General features: G+C 49.8%; 6 protein-coding genes across 6 annotated transcripts; 3 read left to right on the top strand and 3 right to left on the bottom strand.

The window, feature by feature from the left end:
- Positions 1 to 82: 82 nt before the first annotated feature.
- N7525_005949 (mitochondrial 54S ribosomal protein mL61) lies at positions 83 to 914 on the top strand (the record flags this gene model as incomplete). The annotated part of the gene is made up of 2 exons (XM_002564250.1): positions 83 to 121; positions 339 to 914. 2 exons carry the CDS (start codon positions 83 to 85, stop codon positions 912 to 914), a joined length of 615 nt encoding a protein of 204 aa, XP_002564296.1.
- A 407-nt stretch (positions 915 to 1,321) lies between these two features.
- On the bottom strand, positions 1,322 to 5,439 carry N7525_005948 (MRX complex DNA-binding subunit; the record flags this gene model as incomplete). The annotated part of the gene is made up of 4 exons (XM_061213560.1): positions 1,322 to 5,107; positions 5,167 to 5,257; positions 5,342 to 5,369; position 5,439. Coding segments are annotated over 4 exons (3,906 nt in total), but the record flags the coding sequence as incomplete, so codon positions are not given.
- A 580-nt stretch (positions 5,440 to 6,019) lies between these two features.
- N7525_005947 (GATA transcription factor LreB) lies at positions 6,020 to 7,297 on the top strand (the record flags this gene model as incomplete). The annotated part of the gene is made up of 2 exons (XM_002564252.1): positions 6,020 to 7,157; positions 7,254 to 7,297. 2 exons carry the CDS (start codon positions 6,020 to 6,022, stop codon positions 7,295 to 7,297), a joined length of 1,182 nt encoding a protein of 393 aa, XP_002564298.1.
- A 645-nt stretch (positions 7,298 to 7,942) lies between these two features.
- N7525_005946 (uncharacterized protein) lies at positions 7,943 to 9,122 on the bottom strand (the record flags this gene model as incomplete). Its single annotated transcript, XM_061213559.1, has 4 exons — positions 7,943 to 7,984; positions 8,077 to 8,533; positions 8,606 to 8,896; positions 9,070 to 9,122. The coding sequence occupies 4 exons, from the start codon at positions 9,120 to 9,122 to the stop codon at positions 7,943 to 7,945; spliced, it is 843 nt and encodes a 280-aa protein (XP_061070580.1).
- Positions 9,123 to 9,752: 630 nt separating this feature from the next.
- Positions 9,753 to 10,857, bottom strand: N7525_005945 (uncharacterized protein; the record flags this gene model as incomplete). The annotated part of the gene is made up of 3 exons (XM_002564254.1): positions 9,753 to 10,182; positions 10,264 to 10,563; positions 10,619 to 10,857. 3 exons carry the CDS (start codon positions 10,855 to 10,857, stop codon positions 9,753 to 9,755), a joined length of 969 nt encoding a protein of 322 aa, XP_002564300.1.
- A 927-nt stretch (positions 10,858 to 11,784) lies between these two features.
- N7525_005944 (FAD-dependent oxidoreductase) lies at positions 11,785 to 13,250 on the top strand (the record flags this gene model as incomplete). Its single annotated transcript, XM_002564256.2, has 3 exons — positions 11,785 to 12,060; positions 12,277 to 12,662; positions 12,782 to 13,250. The coding sequence occupies 3 exons, from the start codon at positions 11,785 to 11,787 to the stop codon at positions 13,248 to 13,250; spliced, it is 1,131 nt and encodes a 376-aa protein (XP_002564302.2).
- Positions 13,251 to 13,544: the final 294 nt, after the last annotated feature.

Below are 13,544 nucleotides of genomic sequence, written 5' to 3'. Positions count from 1 at the left end.
TAATCTTCCGCTCTCGCTTTACTCCTATATCTACACGTCACATCGCATAAGGGCCAGTCCCTGTGCGGAACAGCCTTTCATCATGGTCAACTTGTTCAAGCGGCTTCGCAAGCTGCAAACTGTATGTATCGCTTCTCTCAGCTCTCCCCCTCGAGATCTCCCAAAGTAACGCAGAATTGATGGACTAATATGAAATTGTTCCCGCCCATAGAAAGTAAGCCGAAACCCCATTCCTTGAGATATCCGACCCTGCAAGCTCCGAAGCCGAACTCGCGTTGTCTCCCACGGTGTAGCCGATATGCGATCAATCAAACTGACTCGTTCCTTCACTGTTCCAGATGCTCCAGACCAAGGTTGGCACAGGCGCAGCCATCTTCCCCAACGTCGCCTCCGCATCAAAAGAATTCCCAGCCGTTACCCGACTCCACCTCACATATGCACGCAAGATTGACCAGGGCCACGGAGGCGCGCGGCATTTCTGGCGTAACTGCCTTCCACGACTGAAATATCACAACCCAGCCGTGCCGATGACTGTGGCACAAACCTCCAACCAGCAAGGACCCGCAGCGTTGACAATTTACTTCGCCGAACGGGTCGGCAGTGCCGCAGCGGCCCTAGCAAACGAAAAGAAGGTCGTCGATGAGCTTGCCCCGGCCCCCGAGGCCAACGAGCAATCGGCCGTTCTGGATATCAAGAACCGCACATACCAACAGATCTGGGATCGTGTGCAGGCCATGACGGGTGCGAAGGTGGTTCCCGCGACTAGCGATGACATTGCGCTGTCACAGAAGTTGGCGGAGATCAAGAAGAGGTCCGGTCCGGATCGCCAGCGTGTGCTAGCTATCCGGCAAGCGAAGAAGGACCAGGAGCGCATGCTCGCTGAGGCTAGAGGCCAGGTGGATAAGCAGGTGTAAGATAGTGCAGTTTGTTCTAGTGTTGTCTTTGGATTCGATTGATCCATCCAACTGGTTTCTTGATCTTGAGAAATCGGCTGTCTGTAGCATAGCATCTTTTTTCCGTTACGACTATGTACTATTTCTTGGAATATTTTTTAATGCGCATGTCGCATTCTCGTGTGATTCGGATTTGTGGACGCTCAAATAGATAGAGGCGCATAGGTATCAATAGCAATAGCAATAAATTGCAAATTCAACATCACTTGACAATATCAACGCCGAAGTATGCTTGGTTTAAAAAGACTCAAAACAAATTGGGGAAAAAGTAAAGCTACGTAGCCAATAAAATTTCCAAACGACTGAAAGAAGAGGGTGTTACATGACCTAAGAACATTGTTAGCAAGAAGAATTACCCAGTGGTCAAGTTAAAGACATACCTCGGCAATTGACTGCCGCTCAATGATTGATTTCTGTCTCTCATTGCGCGAAACACGGTAGTAATAATCGCTGAAGTCACCACATTGCATGTGGCGCAGGAATTCTTCATCGTGCGTGATGACAATCAACTGGAAGTTGGCCTGCTGCTGGCGAGTGCGGATAATATCATGCAGCGACTCCGCCAGAGAGCGAATGTTGTCTCGGTCCAGGTTTGTAGTGGGCTCATCAAGAGCAATCAGACCACAATTGACACCGAAACACTCCGCAAGGGCAAGACGAATGATGATACTAGCCAGAACCTTTTGGCCTGCACTGCATCGACCTCGCATGTCCATCTCGGCGCCTGACTTGACCATACAGACGCGGTAGTTGTACGATCGGTTGCCCTTGGCGTTCTCGTTGTCGGAGCGGATCAGGATTGTGTCGACGTCCGTTCCGCGATAGGTCTTCTGCCACAGTTCGCCAGCGATGGCGTTGATTTCTGCCATCTTTAAGCCGTGGTATTGCATGATTGCTTTGTCAAGAGCGCCACCGTATCGAGCCAGATCTTCGACGGCGGCTTTGGTGGTCTCGACCTTGATATGAGATTCCTTGTATTTTGAAGCGGCATCCTTATAATCCGTGTTCCAGTCAGCCAGCAGCTGCATCAACTGGTCGTCTTTGGACTTCATTTCGCCCATCTTGCTCGCCTGTTTGGCAGCAAGTGCATTGTGTTCACGAGTCCAGCGTTCTGACTCTTGCTTGAAACGACCTCGGTCCACTTCGGCATTTTGTGCTTCTAATTGCTCAACTTCTTCAACAACTGTGTTGAGAGATCGAGTGGCTTGACGATATGTCAAGTTGTCGGAGTATTGCCGCTTTGTGTTTTCGCTGTCTTTAAGTTGGGTCGAGATTTTGTTGATCTCCCTTGTGATCTCGCTTTGATCGGCTTCAAGTTTACCAATTTCAGCTTCGATTTCTTGAAGTTCCTTCTTGCTTCGCTCAAGCTGGCCCGGACCTCCCCGCTGATTGTATGAGTTGATGTCGTCATTGGCAAGGTCAAGCTGATGGATGTTCTCGGATAAGCGACTGATCTCGTGCTGCAGATCTCGTTCGCGCTCGTCGGCTCGCTGGCTGATATCGTCATAACGGGCTTGGGCTTGAAGCAACTCCGGCGTGAGGTTTTCGATATCTCGATCTGCCTTCTCAATTGCCTCCCGCTGCTGATTATTGAGCTTCTTGAATTCCTCCATCCGGACGGTGAGGTCCGCTTTCTTTTCCAGCTGGAATTTGGCATTGTCTAGGTTGCTCTTGACATCTCTGAACTCTAGCTCGAGCTTGTTGATCTCTGATCGCGTCTTTTCTTTCTCATTCGTCACTTTCGAAAGGGTCTTTTTCAACTCCCGTGACTTTTCGTTGATGGAGGCTATTTCCTCCTGGATATCTTCCAGGGTGCGAGCGGTTGAAGCGTCCTGCTGCTTTGCAGAAAGCTCTTGGATTTGTGATTTGATCGTCTTAATCTCGGCATCGTAACGCGCAATAGTGCTTACTGTCTTGGCAAGCCCCTCAACGTCACGTTTGCTTTCTGTCTTCTCGCTAACCTTTCCATCCTGAGTTTCCAGCTTCTCCAGAAGTTGGTCACGCTGAGATTCACATTCTTGCTCTTCTTGTTCCAGCTCTGGAATGACAGTCTCTGACAAACGAACCCACGTGTCGTAGGATGCACTAGCAGCGCGGGCAGTTTCGAGATCTTCTTCAAGGCCCTTTAGGGTCTCGTCTTCGGCATCAAGGCCAGCCTTCTTGACTAGGGCATCCAACTTCTTTGTGAAGGTCTGGAGTTCTGCCTCATTCTTGAACGATCTTTGACATGTTCGGCACAGCTTGGTGCGCTTAGCAGCATCAAGACATTTGGTGAGATACTCTCCCATTCCGGCATATTGATCAGCGTCTTTGCGAGCGAGATCGTACTGTGCCTGGCGCTCCTTCACAATTTCAGGGTATTCGGAGGGTTCTGCGTCGACTGCTTCATGGATTTCCTTCACGCATTCATCAAGTTCCTTTTGGCGTTGCTTGAGGTTCTTCTTGGCAGTCTTAAGCTTGAACTCTACATGCTCCAATTCTCGGCTCACGCCATCGCGCTCGCGCTCTGCATCAGCCACCTGCTTTGATTCGCTATCGAGGGCTTGCTGGAAGCCTCGCTCTAGCGTCTCAGGTTTCCAATCTGGCCCAACAACCTTCTTGAGGCGATCGCCATGGGCTCCTTTCATCGTTTGTAAACTGCGCTCACGGTCCTTCGATTCTTTCTTAAGGTGGTCTAGGCGAGCCAACTCTCCGGCCTTCTTGGTCGAATCAATAAGCTCGGTGTTCAATCTCGAACTTTCATCCTCAAGGCGGCGGATTTCCGCATTTGTGTCCTGGATATCCTGATCCCAGGGAGCAGTCTTGGCTCGCTCTTTCGCGTGCTCAAGCCTTGACGTGATATCCTCAACCTTTGACTCAAGGGCAGCCTGGAAGCCCTCATCAACCTCGATTTCGTTGAGCTTCTTTTGATAAGTTGTTGCCTCCTTGTCATTCGCAGCAATCTGTCGTTTTGCCGCATTCTTGGTCTCTTGGAGTGCAGACTTGGTTTGCCCAATCTCGTTCAATGTTTCTTGAACCTCACGGAGCTCTTTCTGGGCTTCGCGCTTCACACGATCCAGAGACTGGTTCTGGTCTCTTAAAAGGCGTTTTATTTTCTGCATGAAGGTATCAATTTCAGACTGGCCCATCGTCTCATCAAGGCCACGGATGTTGTTGGCGCGCGCAATCTCATTGATCATGCTTTGGCGCCTTTGAGACTGACGCTCGAAGTTGGCCTTGTCGTTCTCAAACTTGCCATTCTCGGCTTGTTTCAGGCCGAGGCGGTGCCGAGTCTGCTCAATCCGCTCCTTGATTTCCATATAGTTTTCCTTGTGTGACTCTTCTTGTTGCTGGTATTGGAGCTGCTTCGTTTCGAATTGTTCCAGGGTAGATTCGAGCCATTCATCAGACTCATCAAGCTCAACCAAATGTCTCTTGAGGTTGTCAATGGTTGTTTGGATACTTTTAGCTTCGATACGCTTTCCCTCAAGAGCACCGAGGACTTGGGCATAACTTTCTGATTGCGTCCAAGCCTTATCAGCAAGCTCCGCGACACGGCGCATCTCTTGCGACATCTTCTGGGTCTCCTCGCGCAAGGCCTCGATTTCGTCTTGAAGCTTGACGGACCGTTTTTCGGCACGGTCTGCCTTATCTTTGTCTTCTTTCGCATGTTGCTCCATGATCTTAAATTTTCCAAGCTCCTCGTTCTGCTTCTTTCGCAGTGCTTTGATGTTGTCAATGGCCTTGGTGTACTTCATAGCCTCAAATATCTCGTCAAACCTCTTTTTGAGGACAGATGGTTCACTCATTGGCCACAGGCTTTCGTCTTGGTGACAGAAAATGACCGAATCCAGCACGGCCTTTGACACGCCCAGATACTGTGGCATGATTTGGTCCAGCTCAGCCACTCTCGATGAAATAGCGGTGCGTTCGCCATTCTTAACCATAAGTAGCTGGCCTTCCAGGGTCTTCTGCTGCCGCGTGGTCTTCTTCACCGTAAGCTGAAGGCTGCGCGTGGCAACCATTTTCGCTCCGGAAGTAGCCTTGAATGACAGCTTCACCTGGGCCAGTACCTCTTTTTCGCCGCATAGTTTCGGGTCGTGGATGAAAGCACCGCCTTTGCTGTTCGGAGGAAGATCGCCCGTTGTGGCATATTTGAGACACTCGATGATGGTCTAGATCCGCGTCAGTTCCCTGCTAGTAACTCCGAGTCGCCCATTTCGCCATTCCGTACCGTCTTTCCTGAGCCATTGTATCCGACAATCAATGTGAGGGGCGTATGGAATTGGATGGTTTCGCTGCGCGTATTATCGAAAGAGCGGACTCTAGAACAAGCAGGGTTTGATGAGCATGAATGTAATTACTCTCCGCAGTGGTTGCACCCGGATCAGAAGTTTTGAGAGACGTACCCCAGGATAGAGAGCTTATCGATCTTCGCTACATTATGTTAGATGGCCGTTGGATCGTTTCGTTCTTCTTGCCGAGGTATAGAGCTGTTGCACTTACACCTAAAACCCAGTTAGCATCACGACACGTGGGGAATGATCAGCACGTACATTTTGAACACAAGCGCAGAGATGGGCGTTCAAGCCCGTTGGCCGTTAGCGTTATCAAATTCAATCAGATACAAGTTAAGCAGAGAGAAGGCTGAGAAAAGAGAGTGCTCGGAGCGTTGATTGTGATCGATCACATAGTCCCGCGTCAAGGCGACACGAAATCACGTGAATTGTACTAAGGTGCGGAGGCCCACAGGGATCGGCGGTGTTTTGTCAACCAGCAATGGCCGGCTCTTATTTCCAATGTTCTCTCTTTACAAGGAGTCCAGACCCTCATTGAGACGATGTGTACATTTTGAGAGGCACATTGTCCAACCCCTTCTTAGCCAAATGTCCCAAATGTACCGCCTCGGATTTGGAGAATGAGCAATTCCATCCTCAACACCATTACTATATTCGTCCGCTCGTGCGGCCATTGTTTTCTAGGGAAATCCCCTGGCTATTTATGAGAAACGTATGTTTCAGAAGCACTCAAGCCTATCCCTGGTGCCATCAAATCTCCTCGTTTAATATCTCTATACCGCACTCGGTATGGCTCTGAGTCGCCCACAACCTTGTGAGGGTATGCCTCTACCCTCCTCCCAGATGACATTGAGCTCCGATGAGGTGCATACAGGGTATTCAATGGAGCAACAGCAAGCCCATGGATCCTATGGCGGGAACTACGGGGTGCAAGGTGCTCAACATGAAGGATACCAGGGTGTACAAAGCGATGGGGTCTGGACAGAGCGGGTCTTGGATGAAATGAAGGACATGCTACTTCTTCTCACACCCCAGGGCCGGATCACCTATGCCAACCCGTCGTGCAAGGATATCACGGGCCGTGTCGCAAAACAACTCGAGGGAAGTCTTTTGGCACAGTACATCCATGAAGATGATCAGCCAATCCTCCAGAGAGACATGGACGATTCTGTTGCCACGAACCAATCGTTCCGTACCCATTTACGATTTCAGAAGACCAACGGCACCTATTGTCTCATGGAGGCGTATGGGCATTCACATGTTGCAAACCAGGAGGAGCGTCAGGCAGGGAGAACCACGACCGCAAATGGGCCCTGCGCGGGATTTTTCCTCGTGTGTCGACCATATATAAACAAGGTCTCCCAGCTCCTTGACTCTTTTTTGGAATACAAGATTGAGAACGCACGTCTGATCCAGCAGATTGCGAAATTGAAGCAAGAAGAAGATGCAGAGGCGACCACGGCTCGAGTGCCCTCTTCTAGGAGCGACCAGGATAATCGCGGCCCCGTGACCGAGAACCAGGGCCGACGATCCATTCGTTCAGGCGAAATGTCTAGTGATCCTGATACTACGGACACTGTGGGGCCGAATTCGGAGGAATCCGACACGAGCCAATCGACGGGCTATGGCCCAGGACGCAATACCCGCGAAGTCTACTCACATATCGACGGCATCGAGGTCATGACGGGTCTTAACTATGCAGAGGGCGAGAGATCGCAAGGCCTCAGTACAGGTGTCAGCCGTGGCCGTCTTGTACATTGCGATATCGACATCACCACAGCTGCAGACCAAGAGCGCAATGCTCAAGAAGGTGACCGCCGTAAACGGCTCAAGGCCCAGCATGTCTGCAGCGACTGCGGAACGGCTGACTCGCCGGAATGGAGAAAAGGGCCCAACGGGCCTAAGACCTTGTGCAATGCTTGTGGCTGTAAGTTTTGTGGACCGCCTCTTGCAACCCCGCTCAGCTTGCTTGTAAGCTATCTACTCTTGGCATGGAACGAGCTAACCCATTGCGTCCTTTTAGTGCGCTGGTCTAAGAAGGAGAAGAAGCGACACGAGTCGGCCTAATTTTCTGGCTTATTTAACTTTCTGGCTGACCTTCCAAGGTCTCTCTCCATTGTCTTCCATGTTCAAGCCAAGATTCCCCCAACGTTAACCTATACTCCCTGTTGAAGAGTCCAGGCCAGTGTTCATAAGTGACGCGACTCGTAGTTGGCAATGAACTCTTCCTTTGTCATATCCCCACTATCCACAAGCGCCTTGCTCTTTTCCATCTCCAAGGCTTCTTCATATGTTGTACATATCCATCTCCCTCACCTTTCGCGCCGCGAATTCCTTAATCTCTTTTGGGTTGTCGAATTCTATCCCATGCCTTGCCCACTCAGTAGCCCCCAGATGTGCACGCAGCTGTGTAAAAGGAAGGCCGTGTTCGCCATTAAAGCCAGAAGGGGAGAGAGAAAGAAGGAAGAGATTGATTCTCTAACTGATACAGGCTAGCTAATCTAACTACCTAGGTAGCAAACTGAGGCCTGACCTAACAAGCCAGGCGTCAGCCTGGCTAACATAATAAGAAGCATATGCAAGTATAGGTTCCACATGAAAAAAGTCATCATGTCGCAGGTCCAAGTCTCATACGGGAAAGAGCACGAAGAGCGTGCCCACGTAGTATATCAATGTCGAGGCGTAAGGCTTCGTTTGGATTTCGCGTTGGAGCTAATGATCTTCTCCAAAGTTCGCCACGTGTGATAGAGAGTCCTTGGGGTATAGGTAATTTCGGATCGGGAAAAATCACCTAGAAGATGTCAGAATACATAGTCCATCGAGGACTATAAAAGCCTTCCACATACCTCAGTTTGTCTTCTTATCGGTTGGTCAGAATTATTGAGTTGCCAGACACTGGCTTCTCCGGACACAGTCTGATGTGTATGGTTAGGGGTCCAGTTAACAATGATGGCAACCTGGACCAGACCGCCGCTACCCCTTAATAAGAGCTCACAATCTGCTTCGAGGGTGTTAAGAGGTTCTGACCAGCCGGATTCAAAGACAACAGAAGGGAGGTGTTGATCGTCAGGATCAACAAGTATGTCTGGTTCCTTCAGAGTCTTTGTGAATGGGGAGTTGGTGAGGGTGAGAGTTGTCCCGAATGTACCATCAATCATGTCTTTCTCATTCGGTGTGATAAGGCCGCTGCGTTCCCATTCACTGGCGCAGTTTGCAAACCAGCGTTGAATCGAATTATGAATCAGGTTAGGCAGCTTCAAACAAAGGACGTGGTCGCGAGAATTCCAAGACTTTCTATACTTCCTATCGAGGACTTAGTCTTCGAGGATTCATTCGCTTCAAGATCCACCGGAGATCTTGAGGAGAGTCACAAACCGTGGTAGTAATTTCTCGTCATCAAGACAAGCGAAAATAGAGGGCCCCCAAGCCGCAGGTATATCCGTAAAATAGTACCGTGCCGCTTTGTCCACTTTCGAATCACAGTCTTCAAGGGTCCGAACGACAAGATCAAGAATATCGGACTCGGACTTGCAGGAAATCACTGAGAATGACTTTGATAAAGGCTCGAAAGTCAGACTCATTCCAGTTGTAGGCGGGGGCGAGAAAGTTGAATCAGAGTCAATGGGCGAGAAGGTAGTCAGGGCCTGCGAGCCAGACCCGGAAGAGCTTGAATTGAACAGAGTTGAATTTGAAGCTGCTATATTGAAAGATAAAATGGAATGAAGTAGGATACGAGGTTAGAAGTCGAGGGGATTCCAAGGTTGTGTGTGAGAGTGATAGAGGAAAGAGCGAAGGTTAGCTATCCCACCTGCTGGAGAGTTGGAGAGTGAGAAGCATACTTCCGGGATACTGTTATTCCGATGGAAGGAAGCGTTTGAATTTCTGCCGGCATTAGAGATCAGAGAAATGGAAATCAAAAGAATTCAGAATGAACCAAGGGTAGCAAGTAAAGGCTGAGATGCAAGCAAAACACCTGATCTTAGTGAGATGGCAAGTGAAAGAAGGGTGTGTTGCTGGTTAGAGCTTGGGGTAAAAGATATGTAGCAATCAAGGAGTAACAGGTGAGATACTGTTAAAGCAATAAGTGATATGCAAGTGAGAGCAAATAGAAGATAAGTGAAAGACTGGCGAAGATGAAAGTGAGATAATCTCATATGCATATGCATATGCCTATACAATGAGAGTGAGAGATGCAGGTACCGGCATGCAATAGAAGGGCATAAGAGGCAACTCGCTGTGTAAGGAAACAGAGTGTATACTCACCAAAGCAGTTTGTAAGTATCGTGGGGAGAGAAGGAAGAAAGAAGAAATTGCTCGGGTTGGTATTTATAGTCGGCACCGGAGCATGGAACGCGGGTTTATAGATTTCAAGGTCATACATATATAGACTTGGCCTCGGCGGGGTGTATGGAGATTTAGTATGGAGATTTAGTATGGAGGACTTAGTATAGAGCAATTATATAGGCAACAACAAATGGTATCACAAAAGCAATTTCATGACAAACAACAATTCAACCCCCACTCAAGCCTTAGCAGCCTTCTTTGGTGGCGGCGGGAAGTACATCGGCGACCCTGTCGAACTCTCCGGGCTGACTTCATGCGATTGCGGCGACGGATATTGGGGCTGAGTCGCGCGCGAGTTATCCCGCAGGGGAAGGTCCGAGGCGGTACTAGCATTGCCCAGTCGGTTGAAGGCCAGCGTACGGGGTGCGTAGGGTGAGAAACTTCCACCAACAGCGATGGGCGGAACCCCTGGGGTGCGGGGAACCATGCCTGGTCCTTGAGGCATTGAGCCAGGGGTCATGGGAATCATGCTGGGAGACTTGATGATCTCTTCTTCGAACTCCTTCTCGATGCGTCGCTCTTCTCTCTGCTCCAGGATCGCTTCCCGTTCTTCGGGAGTGATGAAGCAGGAGTGGATATTGAAGCCGAGGATAACTACATAGTAGACACTGAGGGAGCTGTTAGCTAACTATTTCCTCGTAAAAGGGCAGGGAGCAAAAAAAAATTAGGGTGGACGGGGTCGAACTAACATCATGAGGATGGTCACAGCAAACAACGCTTTGGCTTGCATGCAGTATGGAATATTGGACTTTTTAGAGGCAACACTGCAACTCTTCGCAATGTACCACGGGGCCCCTGGTTGGGGATGTCTTGGGTCTGACGTGTCAGACCCAGCCTGATACGCCGCTGACACGATGTATAGAATTACCAAGGACCCGTGGACGGCGACCGCAACAGGAGGATAAAACAGCTTCATCCAGTGAGTAGGCAATTTCGTGATGAGGAAGAAAGTGCTCAAAACACCCATGACAAGGTTATAGTCGGTGGTACTATTCCCAGGGTCAGCGGCCAGCTCTTGAACATTGAGTATAGTGAGTAACATACAAGTCGGACCAAACCATGGGGGCCTTGAATGGCTGGTAATTCGCTGCTGCATACAGTGCCTCGTTCGGGGCACTGTTAAATCCATTGTCTGCTCCATCTTGCCATAACAATGTCCGGTATAGATCGTGGGAAGCAATACCCGTCAATGTCAGCATCACGATGGTGAGCGGAAACTCCCCGGCCATCAACCAAAGAACGATCCTGTGGTGCTTATGCTTTTTTGGGAACAGGAGCTGCATTTTGGCGGTGATTTTCGAACGATCGCAATAAAAATTGACTCTATTTCTCCCAAGCTGACCGTTGAGCCGAAGCGCTTACGGTAGGATTAAAGCTGTGTACAATGCGATTTGGCCAGACCGGCTGGCTAAGACATTCAGTCTGTCGCACGTAAAGGGTCAAATGCTTCAGCGTGGTAGAAAAGGGCAAAAAAAAGTAGAAGAACACAAGTCTGGGCGACCTGGAGGACGAGCGCTAGATATGAGCTCGAGACCAACGAGTGGCCGAAGGCACAAGCCATCGCATGCAGGAGGGGGCACGAATCAGCATGGAAAGCCCGTGCAGAGGGATTGATGTGTGTTTGGGAGGTGCATCTGGCCAATGCTTGATGGCGGCAAAGCGCCAGCGCAAGTAGCAAGCCGGGGTCATCACACCAATGAGATGACGGGGATCGAGGGAAGACCGCCGCTCGTCACACGCTAGACGGTGTGATAGGATGGCAGATCTGCATGGAGCCCTCATCACATAATTCCCCTCAACAGGATCAGCGGAAAACCCTGACCCTCCGAGGAAACTTGCAGCTTTTCGTACGAAGCGCCTGCGAAACGCTGATGTGGGGGGTGATGTGAGGTCGCATCTGTGACCATGCAATGGGCTGTACATATACCCATGCTAGCCCCGGAGTCAGGAAAATGGGAACAAAGAGGACGGTCCCTCGTTTGTGACAGCCATCGCCGTCATTATTCCCAAGTCGTCGATTTTTAAGGGAAGTTGTCGAGTGATGGCTTAAACGGATTACAGAGAGGAAGTCATGTGGTCGGCAGAGGAACGACAACCCATCACTGGCTTGGTCTCATATTCAATAGAATCATGCCATCTTTCAGGGAATTCATCCACTAAATTCATCCAATTACACCCTTGTAGCTTGATACATATATTGATCTGTCTTGATGAAGTCGTTGTCCTTATGTTCGCTTGTTCTTCGCTCAACTGTTCCACTCCGCATCACCCGGCCCATCATCCGGCCTAGTCAACTCAGATTTCGCTCCATTTCAATAACTACAGAACAAATGACTTCCCAAAGAGACGAGTCACTTCCTCATGAGCTGCGCACGGCTGCAGAGCCCCGGCAAAATAGACTATATCCAGTGCGACTGTCGCACATCGAGCAGGTCAACCCCTCTGTCCGGCTACTACAGTTCGCTTTGCCTTCTCAAGAAAATAATGTATGGGCGTTGTTTCTTATGTTTTACTCCTCTGTTTCCTTTACATATATATCCTATTTCCCTTGCCTTCGATTTACATATTAAGCCCGTCTATCAACTCCCAATGTTGTTGTCCCCGCGCCGTTATCCATGTGCCCCGCACGCCATGTTCCAATCACACCGGGGGATCTTCTATCACACACGTTTACCCAAAGACACCACTAATGCAGTGTACAGGATAACAATCAACAGCCATTCAGCTTCCTCCCCGGCCAATGGCTTGATGTCCATATTCCCTCCCTCGCCCAAGCGGGAGGCTTCACTATCACCTCTACCCCGGCAGATGCCGAAGTGCTGCCGTCACCGGAAGCTTCTACAGACTCATTAGCTGGCGAGGCGCTAGAACCATCCTCAGAATCTCAAGGGCGACCACCATATGTTGAACTTGCTGTGCAAGACTCTCCCAGCAACCCATCCGTCGCATGGCTATGGAGGCCAAGGGAAGAGATCCTAGGCAGGGAACTGAACATCCGAGTTGGTGGAAGCTTTGTCTGGCCTCCCACTGGAATCAGTATTAATGATGTTAAAAATGTCGTCTTCGTTGCGGGTGGTGTTGGCATCAAGTAAGTGAGACCTCCCAGACATCATGTCCCTTATCTCCAGGGTGCACAAACATACACCAGCACAAATCAAGGCCTCACTTGTTTCAACCCCTTATGGAGGAATCCTAACACAGTCTCAGCCCTCTGATATCCATGCTCTCCCACCTGAACAACAACGAACCTCACACCCCCAACCCGAAAACCATCCACATCCTATACTCCAGTCGCCTACCGCAACACCAAGGAACAGGCTCCGCAGACGCAATACTAGACCAGGTCCTGTTTCTCCCACGTCTGCGCCAGATAATCCGATCTCAAGAGAGTTCGCATCGGCTCCGTATCTCGCTGGACCTTTTCCTTACGGACCTGGCTTCATCGTCTGATCTGCTCTCATCTGGGTCTCCTTCGGATCTCAAGATTCACCCAGGAAGGATATCTGATCATGATCTGCGCTCTGCGGCTGTGGGTACAGGTGATGAATTGGATTCCCAGGGCACAGTATGCTATGTATGTGGACCGCCTGATATGACTGATTCCATCGTGGAGAAGTTGGTAGCGATCCTAGGGGATGATGGAGAGCAGCGAGTTTTCTTTGAGAAATGGTGGTGAGGATGGCCAGATTGTAGGCGATGTAAGATATACACAGGAGATTAATTGCAGAGTTTGTTCGTGAATGAATATTCAGCGTTACAGTCCAGGCTCACAAGAATCAGAGCAGAATAAGACTAGGAGAGATGGCTTCAATATTTCAGAAAAAGACAAGACTCCCCGCAGACGCCGACCTAATGCAGGCAAGGGGCAAAAATATATGTACAGGAAAATAAGACACATGTCGCTGAACAAGAACGGAAACGACAGTATGTGAGAGCAGGTGCAGTACAGACAGGCTGGCATCTCGATACA

The sequence above is a fragment of the Penicillium rubens genome (assembly GCF_028828025.1).
Source record: "Penicillium rubens strain IBT 27055 chromosome Unknown utg000002l_segment0_segment0, whole genome shotgun sequence".
Lineage (NCBI taxonomy): Eukaryota > Fungi > Ascomycota > Eurotiomycetes > Eurotiales > Aspergillaceae > Penicillium > Penicillium rubens.
The sequence above is the reverse complement of the archived record's forward strand: the minus strand, read 5'-3'. Positions and strand labels throughout refer to the sequence as shown.